Genomic DNA, 19633 nt, shown 5'->3' with positions numbered 1-19633 from the left:
TGAAAGCCAGTGCAAATATCAGAAACTTGGTAAACATTGTAAAATCAAAATCAATATCTGTCATACTGTAAGGAAGTCTTTAACAAATTTCAAAATACTGTTGTCTAAGTATTAGACTTTTCAACAGTTGAGCTGACTATTAGTTAAAGTCAGTATAATCTTAGGAATTGGCTGTTCTTTATTAAAAAAAAATTGTTCAACTATATTCAGCCACGGGAAACTGCACTACGACATTCTCCAATCATCGTTCAGGCTTGAAAGCCACTTTGTTAACAGCACACGTATCAATGCATCAGAAAAAATGCTTTATTCTAAACCTGGACACCCTCTAACCAGAGAGTAATTAGCAATTGCAAAATGTGTAGATTTTGTATGTGTGTAAACAACAACTTGGGGAAAATGGTTAGTGATTAGCTGGACATAGGTCATGCACTTCAGAAAGGGTCTCATGACAACAACAATTTAGGTAACAACAGCTATATATGTATTTTTTTATTTATTATATATTTGCTGGTGAGCCACATACTTACACCATCAGCTTTTCTCCCCAGTGGAATCCAGCTAGATGGAGCAAAGTGGACAGACTCTAAGACATTGTACCCACAGCTCAAGGTGGCAGTAAATGATTCTGGGAAGACTGCTATAAATTGCCCTGCACTCTGCACAGTCCTGTTCACAGAAACACCTTCCATAAGCAGTAATCTTGGAGAAATCTGGAAAACCACAATGATGATGGTAAGCTGAAGGTCAAACCAGATGGTTTCAGGGTGTGCTAGGTAAGACTTGGAGGCACAACCATTGTGGATCTTGTGTACATGATATTGCTATCAGAACAGCAGACACACTCACCATTACTGTATCTTCAGGTAACCAGACAGGCTGATCAGTCACAAGACTGGGGACTAGTTTCTTCATTGCAGTTTGAAACTTCTGTGTTTCACTTCCAGGAATACAATACCTAAATTTAAAATTTAGTTATACTTAAATCAGGACCTATATTAGTTGATTGATCTTATAACCAGTGCATCAATATCAATAAATCTGCTTTATTATATTATTATTATTATTATTATATGCTTTAATTATTACATTATAATATATTATTCTGCTTGATATGAGCACTATATGGTTGTTGCACAGTTTGTCATATGATGTAAATACTGATCTTATGAAATCATCCCCTTCTGTATGATATACTGGTACTAGTTACATCATAATACACGTCAAACCAATGTATAGATGCTGGGTTGGAAAGCAACATTCTGAGGATTCCCTGTATTTTCATAGCTTAAACACACCATTGGCTTAATTGATAGTGTCCTGCTAACTGGTACATGACCTCATACCTACCAAATGACATCAGCACCTGTGTGATTGTACACAATATATGGCAGCAAGTGGGGGTCCCGGGACCAGCAGGAGGTAGAGAACAGCATGCCTATGTGGAGAGTAGGGGTGGTGACACCTACAAGACCAAATGTTTTACATATTCCCTTTATATCAGTTCTACAGGAACTGCTTCACATAAACTGAGAGGAATCTAGCATAAAGAGAACAAGACATGTCCCCATATAAACTAGAGTGCCACAATGGAAATAAGCGGACCACAATGGAAATACTAGTATTTATCATGCTTTATATACATATTTTATGTTATTTAAATTTTAATATTGAATAAATCACATCATATCATACTCCAACACCCCCCACCCCCACCCCCCAACAAACACAGAATCCTTCTAAAATTGCACTACTTTCAGGGATAAGAAAAAGAGGTGACTTCTTTTAGGAGAAAATAATGGACTAAGTTCAATTTTCAAAAAACCAAACAAGACTGCCATACAATAAACAGCTGACACAGATTATACCAAAGTTAATGATTGCATTCTCAAGTATTTTACTAGCTTAATGCAGTCAATACTCATGTAGTAGTATTTTGAATCATCATCAATAATATCATGAATACTCACTTTCTATAGTCCCCAAGACTTTCAGCAAATTATTCGCATTTTCAGGTACATTATTGAAGTTCCAACCATGTCTGCAAATACACAGGAAAAAAAATGATGCAATGACCTGTAAAATATTGGCAGTGTATGGTGAAAAAGGTGAATGTAACACCCTCTTTAGCAAATCTTTAGCTGCATACAGGTGTAACAAGTCATGTAATCTTAATAACTATAACTAAGTATACTATTTATTTAAAGGGATAACAACTGTTCGTAATATATCCATATTTCACTATAAATACATTGCAAACAACTCACCAAAAAGGCAGTTAACGCATGTATTCTAGAGTTTGTGCTTGCCATCACATCATGTGACCTCCATAGATGACTACACTTTGTAATAATCTCTTAAGAGAATATTACAAAAAAAACAAACTTTTTAGAAAAAAAAAAAACAAAAAAACAAACAAACAAAAAAAAAAAAATGGGGACTAACTTTGAATGTGGGAATGGATTCGTTAATCATTGGGAAGTATGGAAAATTGTCTTTTGCCCCAGGAAAATTCATTTTTTGGCCAAAATGAACAGTTGTTATCCCTATAAGGTAATGAAACCAAGCATTTGAAAATCCCCCACAGTTGTATTTATATCTTGCAAAGATTCTTATATTTCCCAATTAAGACCTTAAGATGATAAATCAATTAAATAAAAGCTGGGTACCTAGTGTCATTATCCTCTTTTCAGCCATCTTGGCAGCTTGCAATGTATGTATTATACATGGTGCAGGGCCACAGTACATTTCACTGTGCCATTCACTTGTGAGGCCATGAAAGAATGCTTTGTCATTCTAAATAACTTGCCAATTATTAAATTAAAAATGGAATAAAGCATCCAAGTCCAAATTCAGGGAATGGTCAAGCAATGATTTTTGTGTACGAAAAAATTTTCTTTTACCCCACAAAAATTCATGTTGGTTGGTGAATAATATGAAGAGCACCTTAAGCGCAGTCATAACCTCAGAGAAATGATCTAAACATATGAGAATATCAGTGTTATTGTGCACCATGAGAAAACATAAGAAAAAAGATATGATTCCTTTTGGAGAAAATAAAAACAATCTGTTCTGATCATGTCACACAATCTTGTTTTACCTCCACAGATGACTCAAACTGCACACAAAGGAATTTGTGTTGTTATTTTTTGTACCTGCAAGACATCAGATCATCTTTCCCTATTTTAAATAGGTGTTTACCACCAGTTTTGACTAACTGCATTTATATTGTTACAAGCACATTGTAACATATCAATTAAATCCCCATATTCTGGCAAATTCCACACTGAAATATAAACAGACCATTCTACAGTTTCTGGTAATACTCATGTTGTCATATACTAAAACAGTTTCTTAGAGAGAACTTCTGATTTCAATTTCCCATTTTATAAGGAAAAGTAATGTCAAAAATAGAGTAAATTACCTATAATATTGATTTTCCCTTTTGTTTGGGAATCCACTGCCCCAGTGCTGTGTCCCTACATGACCAGCGTGGACAGCAACATGAACTTGGCGCTCGGTCACTATCTTCCAGTATTCGTGCTAAAAAGACATTTAAAAAGTCCTGAATGCACGTCAATTCTAAATGAAAGAAAAGTACCTGAAATTAACTCAAACTGAACACTACACAGAGGAGATTGGCACAGGGGTAATGGCAGAACTGGTTTGGTTCTAAACAATTGACTCAAAAGCTGGCAAATATAGGGAGAAACTTAAACAGAGAAAGATCATTCTCACTGCTAAATTTTAACAAAATTTCCCAGTAACCTACAGCAAAAGATTGTGATACAATTTCAACATGTCCACATAACAACCCTTTACCCAGTTCTTCTTGTGATGCCATTTGTGGCATTTTCATAATAACTGTCAATATCATTCACAGTGTAAACTACTATAGAAATGTAAGCATGATTATCCTGTGTATCTCTTCAGTAATTGTACCTTAAGTATTTAGGTGAATTTTTTCATTAAACTATTTACATAGTACATTTTCATAAAAAGTGATTTTAGTGTGATGTATGAATAACCATGAGGGGCATAGGCCGGAGATTTTGAAGGCCAGGTCAAGAAGACATTGATAAAGTGCCAAAGGATTTGGGTACTTATAGATTGGCTTGAAGGTATGGAAAAAATCAAGGCATAGATATACATTTGAAGAAGGCAAGAGAGGCTTCCTTGCAGTACCCATGTTATGATACTATAGAAAAATCATTCAGCTTATGCCATTTTCACTTGTGATGACTTTCGCTTTTTATAAGAATTATCCATTTTCATTTCAGTATCAGCCGACGTGTCAATCCCCAGAAATCCAACATTTGGTCCCTGACACCATCAACCCGGAGCCTAGCTGGTCCCTGACACCATCAACCCAGAGCCTAGCTGGTCCTTGACACTGACAGACTTGATGACTTGAAGTGTGGAATAGTATATGAAATCGGGTGTGTGAGCTGTAACAGAGTCTATGTTGGAGAGACAAGAAGAAAACTAGAAACAAGGCTAGAGGAACACAAGAAAGATGTAAAGGAAAATGTAAGTGAGGGAGTCAACACCAGATCCAATCGCTCTATGTCGACAGGAGTGTTACACAAATCCACCATCACAGATCATATGTCAGATAACAACCATGTGCCAAAATGGGACAATGTAAAAGTGCTAACCAGTGAAAATTATTACAGTTAACGCAAAGTTTTAGAATCCATCTGGATAAGAAGAAAGAAACACACCATGAACAGAGATGAAGGAGCACACAAGCTGTCCCATGTATGATGACATTCTCAAACCCACCCTGGGGGGACGGGGGACGAGAGGGACTAACAAGTCATTATCAAGACTGAGATAATTACCTGTCCACCTTCACCTGAACAGGTAATTCAATTGTGACCAAGTCTGTCAGAGAGAACAGACGAAACAGTCAACAGGTAAATCAAAATTTCTGGATCTATCATAAATGAAAACTTTCTGACTTCATATTGTACTCAATAATTTTAGAAATAGTACAAGGGAAAATCTACACACAAAAATAACAGTACTTTGCATTGTATTATCACCAACGAGGGGACTTGCCCTCAAAAAAGGTTACAAATGAAAAAAAAAGGGAATGTCATGGTTAATTTTTTCTTCAGAGCATTCATCAAGATCAGCGGAATCAGCCAAAATAAGTCCTAATCAGTACATGCAAAGCAGCTGCGAAGTGGTTCTACAGCGTCTACACGCTATTGATGAATTACTCAGCTCTTCATGCTACAACTGCTGTTTATAAGCTGGGATGAGATGGATGTGTTGTGGTCTGACTTATCAAGATACAACTGGGCGTTTCAGTGATTTATAAGTGTCTTTGATTGTTGTATAACAATGGTCTTATATGGCATCTTTCCTGGCATGATCTATGTGAGTGTCCAGTATTAGAGTTAATATTTTTGTCTTTGAATAACACAACTGGATGAATCATGATTTAAATTCTGACATGCAGAGTTTTCAGTTTTGGCTAATGGCTGTATCTCCTGTACCTTGACCCTTAACTCTCGAAGATGAAAGGAGAACCCAAATGCAGCTCCTCACTATAATATGAAAGCATTGTAGGTCTGTGTAGTTTCTGAAAAATGACACAAATAAATATTTTCTCACAGAAAATGTTTTTTTTTTTACAAAATATTGGCCCATTTGGCCTTGAAATAAAGGTCAAATCCAGGGTCATATTTGAAATTTGACTTCTATAGTAACTTTTCATAAGTAACATAATCCGTTTGGTCTGAGAGATATTTAGCATTAAAATTTCACAAATTTTGACAAGGGTGCATTGTGCATTGATGAAATAAATGACATCTTTTGAGATAATGAGGAATCTGTTCTGAACCATACTTCAGAGAGAGAGAGAGAGAGAGATGGGGGAATGGTCATAATAAAATTGCCACCCTTTTATACAAAGATGTTTTTACCTAAAAGTACACAAACCACAGAGGCTTTTGATCTAACTCACCTAAAGATTAGAAATACTTCTTGATTATTTTATAACAGATTAGTGTCATGAATTAATGTCAGCAAATGTAATAGTAATTTATCAGCTCCTGATGAACCTCACTGTCTGTCAACCATCTTGACATAATTTTGAAATGCTTACAACCTGGAAGCTGGTTCTAGAAAGTACATCAGAATTTGAAAAAGGTTATTTTATGTCTCCAAATTGTTCCAGAGTTATGGATAGTGTGAAGAGAGGAGGACCACAGAAGGCCTGTAACCAGGAATTTTTCTTTCACCACGAAACTTTTGTGTACAGAGATCAAATTTTTTACCCAGATTGATGCTTTTCCTAGCAAAAAAGCAGTTTGTTCGAACCCTGGCCTGCACAGCTTAGGTAGTAAGAAAAATACTGTTAGCCCCAACAAAATTTTCATGGGAAAATGTTATGCTGGGCACCTAAAATGCAAATCAATGAACATGTTGTGAAGAATTCTTTGCTTCCCTGCATGTGAATTGCCAGTTAAAACGTTTTCCAAGAAATAAATTACTTTTCAGTTGTATCTTGTTGTATTTGGTCAAATTGCATATACTTCAAGCGTAATTTTTTCAGTCTTGTTATATCTTCTCCAATCTCCTTTTGTGAGTATGTAGGAGAATAGCATAGCAACAATATAAATGCTCAAGATTAGGAAATTAACTATTACCACCATTCTTAGAACATTCATGTGTTTCATAGCCAAGTACAGCTCATCAGAAATATTCATTTTTCATGCACTAGCTCTGTTCTGACCAACTGCAACTAGAACATCCTATAGTGGCTTTTGTTGACTGGGCATAAATAAAACAAAATTATACTGAAGGAGTAAAATGCAAGTTGAGATCAGTGTTAATATATATGAATGCACTTGTCAAATGACAAAATAATTAGATAAATAAGTTTATTGCGTCCCTCCTTCTATGTACAGTTACTACAGGTAGTTCTTCAGCTGTTTTGGATCGGATGCTTATAAAGACAAGTAAAAAACCTAAAATTCTGACACAATGACATAATTAACAATTAAAAAATTCTTTTTCTTCCCCTTTTTTTTCTTACATTCTCAATAAAGAGTGTTTAAAATTCCCTACATTTTCTGCTTCTCTAGCTGTTTTGGATTGGACACTTATTGAATCATGAATTGAATCATTTTAGTGAATGTCTATATTACATGATGCATACTTTAATTATACATTTTCTTTCTACTCTTTTACTTCTATGGAATGGACACTCTTTTTTGGGTTTTATGTACGCCTTTACAACAATTTTTGTTTGTTCAGGTTCTATACAAAGGGTATCCAAATTTGTGCATTTTTAATAGACAACTGTTATATTTTTTGTAATGAAATTTGCCCGTGACATGTTAACCTTTACACATGAGACTACTTTTTCATTTGCTTAGAATTCCATTCTTTAATCTATCAAATGACACCAAAGAGTCAAAATACATCATTTTATCATTATTTCTTATCAATTCCTGAGTGTTTAGTTATCTACCGGCAATATCAATCACTGCACCAGACATTCTGATTCTATTTTAAAACTCAAGAAAAAAATTCTGCCAACAATTTCTTAGAAATACGCATCCATCAATCATAAAATCATTACAATAGCCAGAGATACATTTATATATTTAAAAATCAGAGACATAAAAAAGCTTCCAAGTCAATGATTTAAATATTAAGACAAATTGCCATTTCTGACATGACTTGTACTTCCCGTCCCTGACATGATCAAATACAAAGCATGGGTTCTCGACCAGTACTAAAATAAGCTGTGAACATGTGTCAGTGTTTTTTTGCAAGTCCAGTTACATTTACATTTTTAGGCCAAAGGAACAGCACTCAATCTGATAATATTGTGCCTTACATTCTCTTTGTTTGTCAACAAGAAAAAGACTCCCACCAAATGCTGCAATGAAATCATTTTTTTCAGAATGAAGGATGGTGTTCTTTTCTGTACAAAATGAAAAGTATTACATATATTAGGAATAAAAAAAAGTAGATCAAGGGTTATTAAAATTTAAAGCTTGAAATGTCCATGCAATCAGTTTTTAGCAGGATAACATCAGCAGAGATCCAATAGCTGAAATGGCCTTGCTTAGAGAAAATTATCTTGAACTCTACAAATGCATCATGCTTTTTTCTTCAAATAAAGTCTGTCCATTATCTGATATAACTGTCAGATAACATTCCTTTACAGAAACAGAAAAAATGAACTAAATTGATTAAGGCAAGTATCAGATATCAAATACAATGCATTCAGACAATAAAGAGAAGAAAATGTGCCTTTTTTCTAATCAAAACCTAATAAATTAAAAAAAAAACATAACACTAAGTACAGTTTGGTAGTTATGGTGGTAACAAATATGTTTAATGGCAAAGCAATGTTTATGACATGGACCGACAGGTTTTCAGAATGTGTGTGTGTGTGTGTGTGTGTGTGAGAGAGAGAGAGAGAGAGAGAGAGACAGAGAGACAGAGAGTGCATGTACGTAGTTAACAAGCAGTAGTATCTGGTTTTACTTGGTGAAAGTTGAATTTTACTAGCTAGTATGCAAAACCTGCATTGATCTTCCTGCACGTCAATATTGGTCAGCAAAATTGAAAATTGAAGGAGCACAAAGAAATCAATACACAAAATATGGGATAAATGCAGCTTTTTATGGTAAATAAAAAGTGCCTTCACTTTTTTCTCACATTACATGTTTGGCAGCATAAAAGGGAACCTAAAGGATAAGGCTAAGAATATAACAGGTGGTACTAATTATATAAAAAAAGGCAGCATAGCTGTATAAAGCTGTTATAGACCACTAAAGAGCAGTAAAGTATATATACCTTGAAATATAGCTTGAGGTGCAGAATAATACACAAAATCCAAGGTTTCTGTTTATTTAGGCAATTTATTATTTAGTTTCTTATTATTGGCATATACAATGCTAATCAAAATACATGACATTGTACAGCTGGCAATGTGTCCATTTTACCTGTGAAGTGCCTGGAAGCATATAATTACAAATTGGGTGTGGAAGCAATCTGTTTGGGGGATAACTCTGTAACTGCTAGAGACAAAATTATCAAAATTGGTGTAGTTATTGACAAAAGTAAGGAGAACAATTAAGTGCAACAGATTCTTGATAAGTTCTTTTTAACCTGTGTCAGGCAGTCTTGTTTAAAATGGTCCATTGAAAATTGGTGTAATTTAATTTTATTTGTAATAAAATCTATGGTATCGGATCTTTTCAATGGGCAAAATGATTCATAATTTTGGAATCATGAAGATTATATTGCTATATAATATTTGAACTGCTTTTACTGTGTAGAATAGAACTATACAATGTCCTGCTTTAAAATATTGTTGCTACCACTACTGGACCATAAAAATGTTCTAATTTTGCACAAAAAAATATGCACAAACAACATGACCACTTCAGATGTGTTTAAAAGCTGCATGATATGTGAGGCACTTTTTCCGCCCATTTCACAGTTGTATGTGTATGATATGAATTTTTGAATACAATTGCAACTGTGAACGTCTAAATTGGTGCTATCATACATATATATTATAATCTTGATTTTTGTGTCACATTGCATAACTCTACTAATATGACACATTTTACTGTTTACCAATTCCTTGTCATGCAGACTTGAAACAAGACCAATTGCTGACTCAAAACTCTAGTGAGATTTATTGAGGCAGTTTTCATGCTTCTGTCTTTCTGTTCTTCACTAAATCTGCTCTCAACTAATACAAGTTATCAGTTAAAAGTTCTTGGCAGAGGTCAAAAAATCAACTTGGGCAGAATCTATTTATATGTGTTATGTGATCTGTTGCAGTGTGGTTGACTGAGGAGAGATCTGATTTGCCCTTGTATTGCTTTGCATTGTCATTCTCTTCATTTCATTTTATTTGTCCAAGCAACAATATAACAATTAAAGAAAATCCAGGGAATATGTAATGAATTCTAACAATGCTTAAAAAGATTAACATAATTAGCAATTTCAAATAATCTTCAAAATTTCCACAACCATTAAAAAACCTCTACTTGGTGACAATAATTATAGTTATTCAGTATCCCGATAAAATAGATATTTCATCTATTGTGTCAAAAAGAGGTTTAATGTTCTAAGAAACCTGCACTCATGTGTTTGTACAATGCTAGCATTCATCAAATCACAATGAAGCAGAGGCGTGTGCAGTATATAAAGGCAGTTGGAGAGGCAGTAGGAGTAGCACAAGCATCAAGTAAATTGCATGCATGCCCAGCAGCTGATGCTGACTGCATAAAAACCACAGACTGCATTGGATCAAGTACGTAGTTCTCCTCATTCATTCACAAGATGAAACTCTCTTGGATTACAGACAGCTACAGATAATTGATTCTTTTGATGGCTCGTAGAAAAATTTCCATCAAACTAAGTATTAGGAATCAAAAAAAGGAAGCTGCAGTAAATGGAGCAATCTAAAAAGATGATCTGTTCCTTGATATTAAAAACCTCGCAACTTACTATGCCTTAAATGGAATATAAAATCAAAGGAAACAGGATCGCTCATAATACTTCAGAGGGATTAATTACTGAATTATCTCCATTATCAGACCAGCTTGCCAATCGACAGAAAAAGTAAAAAAAAAAGTTATCATACATGAAGCACTTTATCAGTTAACTACAGAGACAATTGTGTATTAAGTGGTCCTCTGCTGGGCCAGCTAAGACTGCCCGGAAACCACAGGTAAGTTGTCCATATGTAACAGCTACAGACTCTGTGTAATTTTTGAGCATATAAAATTCAGAAAAGCCACAATTAAAATGGGTGGAAAGTCATATGCTGTGAAGCAATTTTATGTTTCAAAATATTATTTGAATTACATTATAAAAAAATGGGAACTACTACTGCACATGGGGTTATGAATATACAGTTTGGTAAAAAAAAAGTTCTGTAACTGCATTAAATCCAAAGAAACAAGATATTTAATGACTAGCATTTATAATCCACTGGTTACTTATATTAATTCACTGGCTACATATAATGGTTACCTGGAGGTGTGTGATTGTGTGGGTGTGGCAATGGGTAAACTTGTGTACACATAATGCCCACGGATATTGGAAACATATGCAATCTAAATTTTTTAACCAAGAAATTGTGGCACTGTACAGAAGCAGGTGGCACACATATAGAGGGCACATAAGATTACTTTAAAGGCATTAAAATTAGGGGAACAGTTCAAAAAGAGGCCCAAAAATAGGAAATTAGAAACTGGAGCAATCTTACAACAAAATCACTCTGGATTTGGTTACTTTAAAACTAAGGTTTGTCTCATATTGTATGTAATGTTACATGACAATCTAGAGATACTGTATGATCACTGTTGGAGTGTAAAAAAACTGATATTCAGATTCAAATGAAATACTTTTAAAGCTGTTGCATATTTAAAAAATATTATAGGGCCAACATTTTGATATTTAGTTCAGATAATGCTGTTAATAGCTACAGAGACAACTATTTGTGCACATTTGGACTTAAAATAAAACATTATAAGTTAATGTCATGTGTTACATCTCTTTTAAAAATGAAAAAAATACTCTGGAATTCCAATCAGTGTAATTAGAACTGAGGCTGTATAATCAACAATCTTTGCATTTTAGAATCTGTGTCTTAAGATATGCTTTTAAGAAGAACTTTTGCTTTGATTCTTTTTTTTTTTTCAGCCAGATTACAGCATATGCATATACATTCAAATACTGGGGAGACTCATTGGTTCTTGAAGGAAGTGATAAAACAGCCTTGAAAGGTGATGTATTGTATATTCTAGTAACCCATGCTATTGCTGGAACTGTGTTGACGATCCTGTGGGAAAACTAGCAGTGTTTACTGTAAACAAGGGGAACAAAATGTTCAAAATCAAGGACAACTCTCAATATTCACTGTAAACAGATAACATTTTGGAAAGTGCAACAATCTTGAAATCAGGGAAAAAAGTCTCCAAATTAGCATATCATAAAATTAAGACGGCAGCCATCACCCTAAAAGTGAAAAAAAAAAAAAAGCAAAGTTGGGGACACAATGGTGGATAAGACATCTCCCTTCCAAGTTGCCATGACTGAACATCACCATGGTAATGTCACAACTAGAGTTACAGATGACTTGTATACAGTGGGTGGTCAAATTTTGAGCAACACAACTGAGCTCCCCACTGAGGGCTGGTTTACACAGTGCTGGCTCTCACTGGGCGACTGCTGGTGTAATCTCATGTATGGACTGACAGTATTTGGCGGGATAGGAAACGTGTTCACTGTTGTCGTCATCTTATGGAACAAAGTTTTGAGGAGAAAATCAACATTTATTTTTCTTATGTTCATGGCATTTGCTGATCAGGGAATTTTGATCAACCAATCGCTGGCATGTGTGGCAAACAAACATGGTTTCTTTCTTAATTGCAGTTTTGAAATCTTCTTGTTATGGTTTAATGACCTACTCTCCTACCTGTGCATTATATTTGTGGTGGCTATTGCAGTGGAACGTTTCATTTTGATCTTTTACCCACTGAAAGGGATGATTTTCTGTAAACGAAAAATGGCATACAGGGCAAGTTTCATATGCGTTTTGCTTCTAGCTGGCTGGACAAGCATTCGTATCCCACAAATAGAAGAATGCAAGCTGCTGTCCCCAGAAGAGATGAAAGTAATAAGTGGTATAATTTTCTATGTTTTTGCAATCACCAGCAACTTAATGTCTCTGGGTGTCTTAATCATCAGTGCATTGATAGTACACAAACTAAGAAACCAGCGCAATATTCAAGAAAACCTGGGAGCCTCATCAACAATGGACACAGCCAGAACAAATGGATTGTTCATAGCAACATCTTTAGCCTTTGTCTTCTTGGCATGGCCGCTGTACTTTTGTGACATGATTCTGGCATATTACTTCATAAAGAAACAAGATGCCCCCCATCTTTGGCCAATAAGAGAGATATTTTATTGCATAAGCAAATTAAACAACTGTATTAACTTTTACTTATATGCTATATCTGGAAAAATCTTCAGATCTGCACTACGGAAACTTTTTAATTGTTTCTTCAAACAAAATCATAATAATTCAAAGTCTGTTGTTTCATACCATCACCATCCTCCTCTAATATTTGCCAGAAGTTCATATTCAAAAACAATGTGCTCAGGAGACAATGGATGTGAGGATTAACCAGGCTACACATAATAAACGAATATGAAATACCTACTGAACCTGGCAGCATGCTATCTTAAATAAACTTACTGATATTATCTTGGATGTCTTGTTTTTGGCAAAACATCATAAGTTTCAATTTGTTGTTTTGAGAACAAAAGTCTGTAGATAATTCAAAGCAGATGTATATGATATATGGATATCAATACATGGGCACTATGAGTTATGTTGATGATACTTATATAAGTGATTTTATCATTGATAAGGATTTTGAATCCATATCATATTCTAATAAAGCATAGTTTGGACTGAGAATAAAACCGCATTAGTAATTCCATCAACATTGTCAGTAGAAAATTGACATGGCAGTAAGTGTTTACGTCAATAGTTTTAATATGGTCTCTTTAAAGGCAGTAGATAATAAGGTACTGTCGGTTAGCCAGACATGATGTTCACTGAAATAGCATCTTTACTTCCTGAGCACTTCATTAATGTTATTTAACACATTGGGGTTGGAACTGAATTGGTAATTTGAACCATGTAATTATCTTATAAATACTGTAACAAGTCTGTAACTGTTTAAAATAATTGTAGAATATTTCTTAAATAATTAAGCTAAAACTAATGAGTTATGTAACAAAAATGTATGTTACAATAAAAAATACTTCACTGTAAAGTCATTGTTTAGATCTACATCACCAACTTGCCTCCTGACATGGAGATCTGAATAACAAAGTAATAGCAGGGGCAAAGTAGTCTCTTACAAAATTATTGTATCAGCCTCTATCGGATTTGAGATAATCAGGTGGAACATGTTCCTCACCAACTCCCTTCATATTTGTCAGTGAGGACAATTTCCTACTAAGTGCTGAGTATGGTGTATCCCTGTCCATATAATGCAATGTATTTATAATTGGAAAGATTTGGTCTAGCATGGACTTAGACTTATTCCAGATGTCCAGGTATGTGATTACAACCAAATTTAGAATTATCCTCCTTTGCTGTTAAGCCACCCTTGAAGGGGTTGGTTGGGGCAGGATAGTTACATAAGTGTAGACAGCTTGATCCTGCCAGATCCTAGAGGGTCCTCTTCTTCAATTTTCTATACTTAATATCAGAGAGAATAGCCAAAACCCTTTTTTGCTGGATCAGTTTTCTTTTTTGCAAGGTCAATAAAGTCCTATATAAAATAACATTTCTATTTAAGCTGGAAGATAAGTATCCATGGTTTAAAGTGTTTGTATTTAAAGGTACCTAGTGCAAAATTTTTCAGTGAAAAACTTAAATTTAAGAATTTTACCTAGAATAACAGATTAACCAACATTTGATCCTCTAGTCCTGAAACTCATCATAAAAATCTGAGAAAATTAAAATGTCCCTCAAACACACGTTTTTTTTCACTATGACTTACTAAATGTGTGTAATTTAAAGCTGAGTCAAGATTTGACAGATGTTGGTTAGGATGTGATAAATAACTTACTGACATTCATCAGCTTAAAAATTATCCTAAAGAACTGATAAAGGTTTTCTCTTCAGACAATCAACAAGAGATGATTCATGCACTTTTAAGTTAAAAACATAGGTTGAAAGTCTTTATCTCTTTGAATGAAAAGTTAAACTGTGATTTCATGGGAAACTTTACTGCACAGTACCATGCATAGAATGCAGTGAGCCAGGCTAGGTCTGTGTTGATACATAGCCAGACTAGTGCTGTCTTCACACTGGGATGTTTCGCCAGACAAGGGTTATATTCACACTGGGAAATTTATCCAGACTTGTGCTGAGTTCACATTGGGATATTTGAACTGAGTTACTTACACAGTCAAATAATGATATAAATCCTAGTGGAATCTTATTGGAAGCTAGGCAGAAGCACAAACAACAGAACTAGAGGAAGAATATGAATATTTAATGAAGACATCATGAACTGATGATTGCAATTAGTCTGTCACTGTCCACATTAACTGAGTTGAAACTGAGATCTAAAAAAAAAAAAGAATTCCAGTTTGAGGCTAAATGGTCTCTCCCACCACCCCACCCCCAGGGCTACTGATATATATTAATATGACGCAGATCCACACCGCCAAAGCCTATATATAACTAGAGTGGAAGTAACCCATAATATCACTTAGGTTCCAGGACAAAAAGATGGATTACTTGAAGTTCGGAATGATCAGAATGATGAAAACAGACCTCCAGTAAAAGAAACATTAGCTGCAACATTAAAGTCCCATTATACACTGATATGACTTCAGTACTGCATGCATCCAGTTTAATTACCAGGCTAAAACACTGACAAATGCATATAGCTGCTTAAGGCCTCTTTACACTGGACGGTGTCTTTTCTGCATCCCTTCTTAAATAAAAAAATGCAGTCAGGATGCTCATTGGTCACCAAAGCAATTAAATTGTGTCTCAGTGTAAATGCTTCTGTGTCTCTTATGCTTCTTTTGAACAACCAAATCTAGATTTTACTTCTAAAACCTCGGGTGTCCTGTGTGTCCACTGAGGATCCTCCCTGCTTTCCCTGTGCAACCGATGGTGTCCACTGCGATGTTTGAGTGACCACTGATCCTCCTCTTGCATTCTCTGTACCTTCATCAGTGATCAGTGACGACCACTCCATGGTCTTTCTGCCTTCTGCAAGATCAGTGCTGTTTGGGCTTCCTTTGATATATTCTGACTCTTTTATATTTTATATCAGTTCTAACTCTGTTACGTACCCAATTAAGAACAACGCCAGGAAAGAAAACAAATAATAAGGAATAAACTTCTTTTTCAAACTACAGTGATGCATGGTCTGCATGGACTGATAATAACCCTGATGAACATTGTTGTCCTTATAAGAAGGATGGTCAGGCACTGAAGATGAAAAGGCTGACTGGCACAACAAGGAATGTTTGAATCCATTTTCAAAAGAGAAATTCTACAAAAACTGTGACAAGAACTGCATCTTGAAAAAAAAAAAAGCAAAATATTTGTTCTACAATTACCTCCAAAAATTGATCGATTCAAGAATTTTAGAAAAACTACCAATCGGAGGCTGGCATGAGACTACTAGTAGCTATATTAAAACTTTGCAGCGACCATGTTGTCCTTGGCGATGCTTGGACATTCTGTGTGCGATCTTAGCGGTTATTGTGCATTCTTTGAGCATCCAACTGCAACCTTGTCAGTTTCATGGTTGCACAAAGGATGCAGAAATGACCAGCTTAAAGGGGGTTTTACACTAGTTATCAGCCATCTAGTTGAAGGCAATGTATTGTGCTTTATTCCACCTGGAACAAGCATTGACACTGTGGTACAAAGATCATCACAATATTGAACTCTCACATGGTATTCTCATGGTCATTGGTGTCTCTCCTTTACTTTATTGCATGGTTATGTGAATCAGTTGTGCCCAACAGAAGTACAGTAAATTAAGTATTTAATGGGTTCATGGATACACTTTAAAAAAACCAACATTATGTAGTCTAATTATTAATTAAAGTGAATGTGAAGTGCAGAGTAGTATGATCTTAATCTATAAAAAGTTTGACCACCATCATGTCTTGTTTATCTTGCTGTATATAAAAAAAGGATAACTCTCTAACATATGCTTGTAAAGAAAGGCAACACTCCAGCATATAGCCATAAAGAAAGGTAACAATCAGAACAAATAGTATGCATCTGGAGTAGGCTTCCCAACTTATGTTCTTCTGTCTGTTGTGACTCCAGGAAGCTGTTATTCACCCCACCTTATAAGTTTTATGATACTGCAAATATGATTTATGCTTGATGCAATGGTGCAACTATATCTGCCCCTGCTTCAGCACAGACAAGCTGAATTATTTCTCTGGTTAACAACAATTAGCATTCTTACTCCCAAGGGTATGATTCATCACTGGCTCATAACTAAAATTTCATTAAGAAACAAAACATTTCCAGCCCAGTTTAAGAAAGATAGTGTTTAACAATTATAGAGAACGTAAAACTTATCAAAAAGGATATTAAGATTTGTAAGATAAATTGAACCTTTAATGAGGCAAATAAACAGCAGAAGAATGACAGATTGTTGTTTACTATAGATATTTCTGGTGTCTGAAATAGTTTATTCAAAGCATTTATCATCATAAAATATGCAATTTATTTACCAAAAAAATTTAATATCCATTTTGTCCATTTGTCCCTTTGAAAAACATCAAGTCATTTCAGTACTTTCGCAGAATACTGATGTAATTTGTCCCAGAGGAAATGCATATATCTTTTTAAAGTGATTATTAAAATACTAGTATAACACGGGAATTGCTACTATACACATAAGGCCTCTCATAATCCTTCCGTCTTAGTTTGAATTAAATCAGATTGTGACAGTGATCTTCACAAAAATATGACCAATTACAAGGCCATGAGTAAAGCAGATTAGAAAGTATCCAGGGATTAGGTAAGGCTGCATGTTTGTGTGAACAGCAAATAAAATTATCAAAAAGAACAACAGGTTCATGTCCTAAAAAAGTCTTACTCCACAGTGTCAATCTTCTCATAAAAAATGCAATAAATTTAAATGATTACCTATAATTAACACTACACACATAAATGAATCACCGAAAGTAATATAAAAGCATAACTTGACTGGTCAATTTAATAAAACATAAAAAATATGTCTGCTAAACATGATGTATCTCTTCTAGTTTAAGAGATACAAGGGATAAAAATTTGCAATGTGCATTCTATTGTGAAAAATAAGTCAAAGGCCAACTAAAAGGTCTGCTGTGTCTCCAAGAAGCACCTATTGTATTTTCAAAATGGTTTTAATTTTCTCACTGCAATGTTTTTCATTAAAATTTCTGTCAGTCTGTTGTCCATATATTGTTTAGAGAGGCTATGAAGTAATGTCTCAAGCTTTTGTAATTTCTGTAACAATGATTTTAAATTAGTAGGCCCACCAAAACCAATTTTCACAGACAAATTGATTCATCCACAATTATCTAATGAAACAAAATTCTCAAAGAAATTCAATTAATTGGCTTTAATGCTGGTGGAGGAATAACATCAAAATCTTGTATCCTTAAAGTTCATAATTGAAACTTTTAAAAACAACTGCTAATATGCCCTTTAAAAATGCAGTTATCATTTTTTCTGAAAGAAAGTATCAGTAAAATCTTCATTAATAATCAAAACCTAAAAATACTCGTCTTTTTTAAAAGTTTATTTAAGTAATATTTTCTTTTCAATTTTAAGGTCATCAGACCAAAAAACACAAAATGTCCAATTACAATAAATGTTTATTTTTCTACAATAAATCATTTTTTATACAAAATGAAAATGGACGTAAAGATATAATAAAACTCAACTATAAACCCGCATTTTTTATTTCTATCTATAAGGCAAGCTGTCAAGTTTTACGAAACACTTGTATGGACCAGAGTCAGAGTGATTGCAAATTTTTCTCAAATGAAGCTTGTAACCAACAATAACAGTCATATGCACATAATAACAAGGCAGCAAAGCTGTCAAATTTACAGACAAAAAGCAGAAAATAACAATGCACAAAATAGGCTACTGTCAATTCTGATGCAAAAGTACATTATGCTTAACTGCAAATTCAACATCAAATTTTAATTATGCTCAACAGGTAACACAGATATAAGTAAAATGTGTAACAAGCATAAGGCTTCAGGCCCATGGGAGTTCAAGTTCACTCTTTGAAAATGCCAGAATGAGAAAAATGAAAATTTCACACAAAATTGCATAAATTCAATAATAAATGATAACCCAATTGAGCTGGCTTTCTAATTTGAACTGCATGCCAATCCTAAAAATCATACTTGTAAGTTAAAAATAATAATAAGTAACACAGTTTTCTTTTCATAATGTTTGTAGTTGCAGCGCAAAAAGATTTTTGTCAATTTTGATGTAACATTACATAATAAATTACAGAATAATTATCACCAATTTTTGATAATTGACTATAAATAGCATGGACATGTAGAAAATTTGATTACCATTCGGCTTCATGTCCATGGGAGCTCCGAGTCCCACAATGAACATGCCAATACGATAATAATGAATATTTCACTAAAATGTATAACTTCCAGAAAAAGAAGCCAATTATACTGCTTTTCCAACTCAGGCTGCATTTTAGTCCTGTGTTTCTTTTTTGAAAGTTTGACAATCATAAGTAACACTGTTTTCCCATAATGGTCATCATGGCAGCAACACCCAAAATTGTGTTTTCTTCTATTTTGATGCAACATTACAAAATATTTAACAGCATAATGACCATCAATTTTTAACAATAAAATATTAGTATCATGGACATTCAGAAAATGTGACTAGCAAAGGTCTTCAGGCCCATGGAACTTCGAAGTCACACCTTGAAAATGCCAATACGTGAAAAATTAAATTTTCACAAAAAAACTGTTTAACTGCCAGAAAAAATTATCAAACAGACTGCATTGCCTACTGAAGCTGTATTTTAGT

The 19633-nt window shown here is 34.3% G+C and overlaps 1 protein-coding gene and 1 long non-coding RNA gene across 7 annotated transcripts in view; one reads left to right on the top strand and one right to left on the bottom strand.

Annotated features, from left to right (window-relative positions):
* LOC106158286 (uncharacterized) overlaps positions 1-19633 on the bottom strand; it is a 72511-nt gene that overhangs the window by 7349 nt on the left and 45529 nt on the right. For 5 of the 6 annotated variants that reach the window (XM_087012248.1, XM_087012253.1, XM_087012250.1 and 2 more), the window contains 5 exons: positions 3425-3543; positions 1971-2041; positions 1351-1465; positions 850-958; positions 531-713 (listed from right to left, as the gene is read on the bottom strand). In XM_087012248.1, the coding sequence (XP_086868374.1) occupies positions 531-713; positions 850-958; positions 1351-1465; positions 1971-2041; positions 3425-3543 (597 nt within the window). The remainder of the gene's footprint in view (positions 1-530; positions 714-849; positions 959-1350; positions 1466-1970; positions 2042-3424; positions 3544-19633) is intronic. The other variant, XM_087012249.1, reaches the window with a different exon arrangement.
* Positions 1969-5835, top strand: LOC106158296 (uncharacterized). Its single transcript, XR_015334201.1, has 3 exons — positions 1969-2108; positions 4281-4919; positions 5124-5835. It is a non-coding gene; the product is annotated as an uncharacterized LOC106158296 (long non-coding RNA).

This window comes from Lingula anatina, chromosome 4 (genome assembly GCF_051362555.1).
Source record: "Lingula anatina isolate TDL-2025a chromosome 4, LinAna3.0, whole genome shotgun sequence".
Lineage (NCBI taxonomy): Eukaryota > Metazoa > Brachiopoda > Lingulata > Lingulida > Lingulidae > Lingula > Lingula anatina.
The sequence above is the reverse complement of the archived record's forward strand: the minus strand, read 5'-3'. Positions and strand labels throughout refer to the sequence as shown.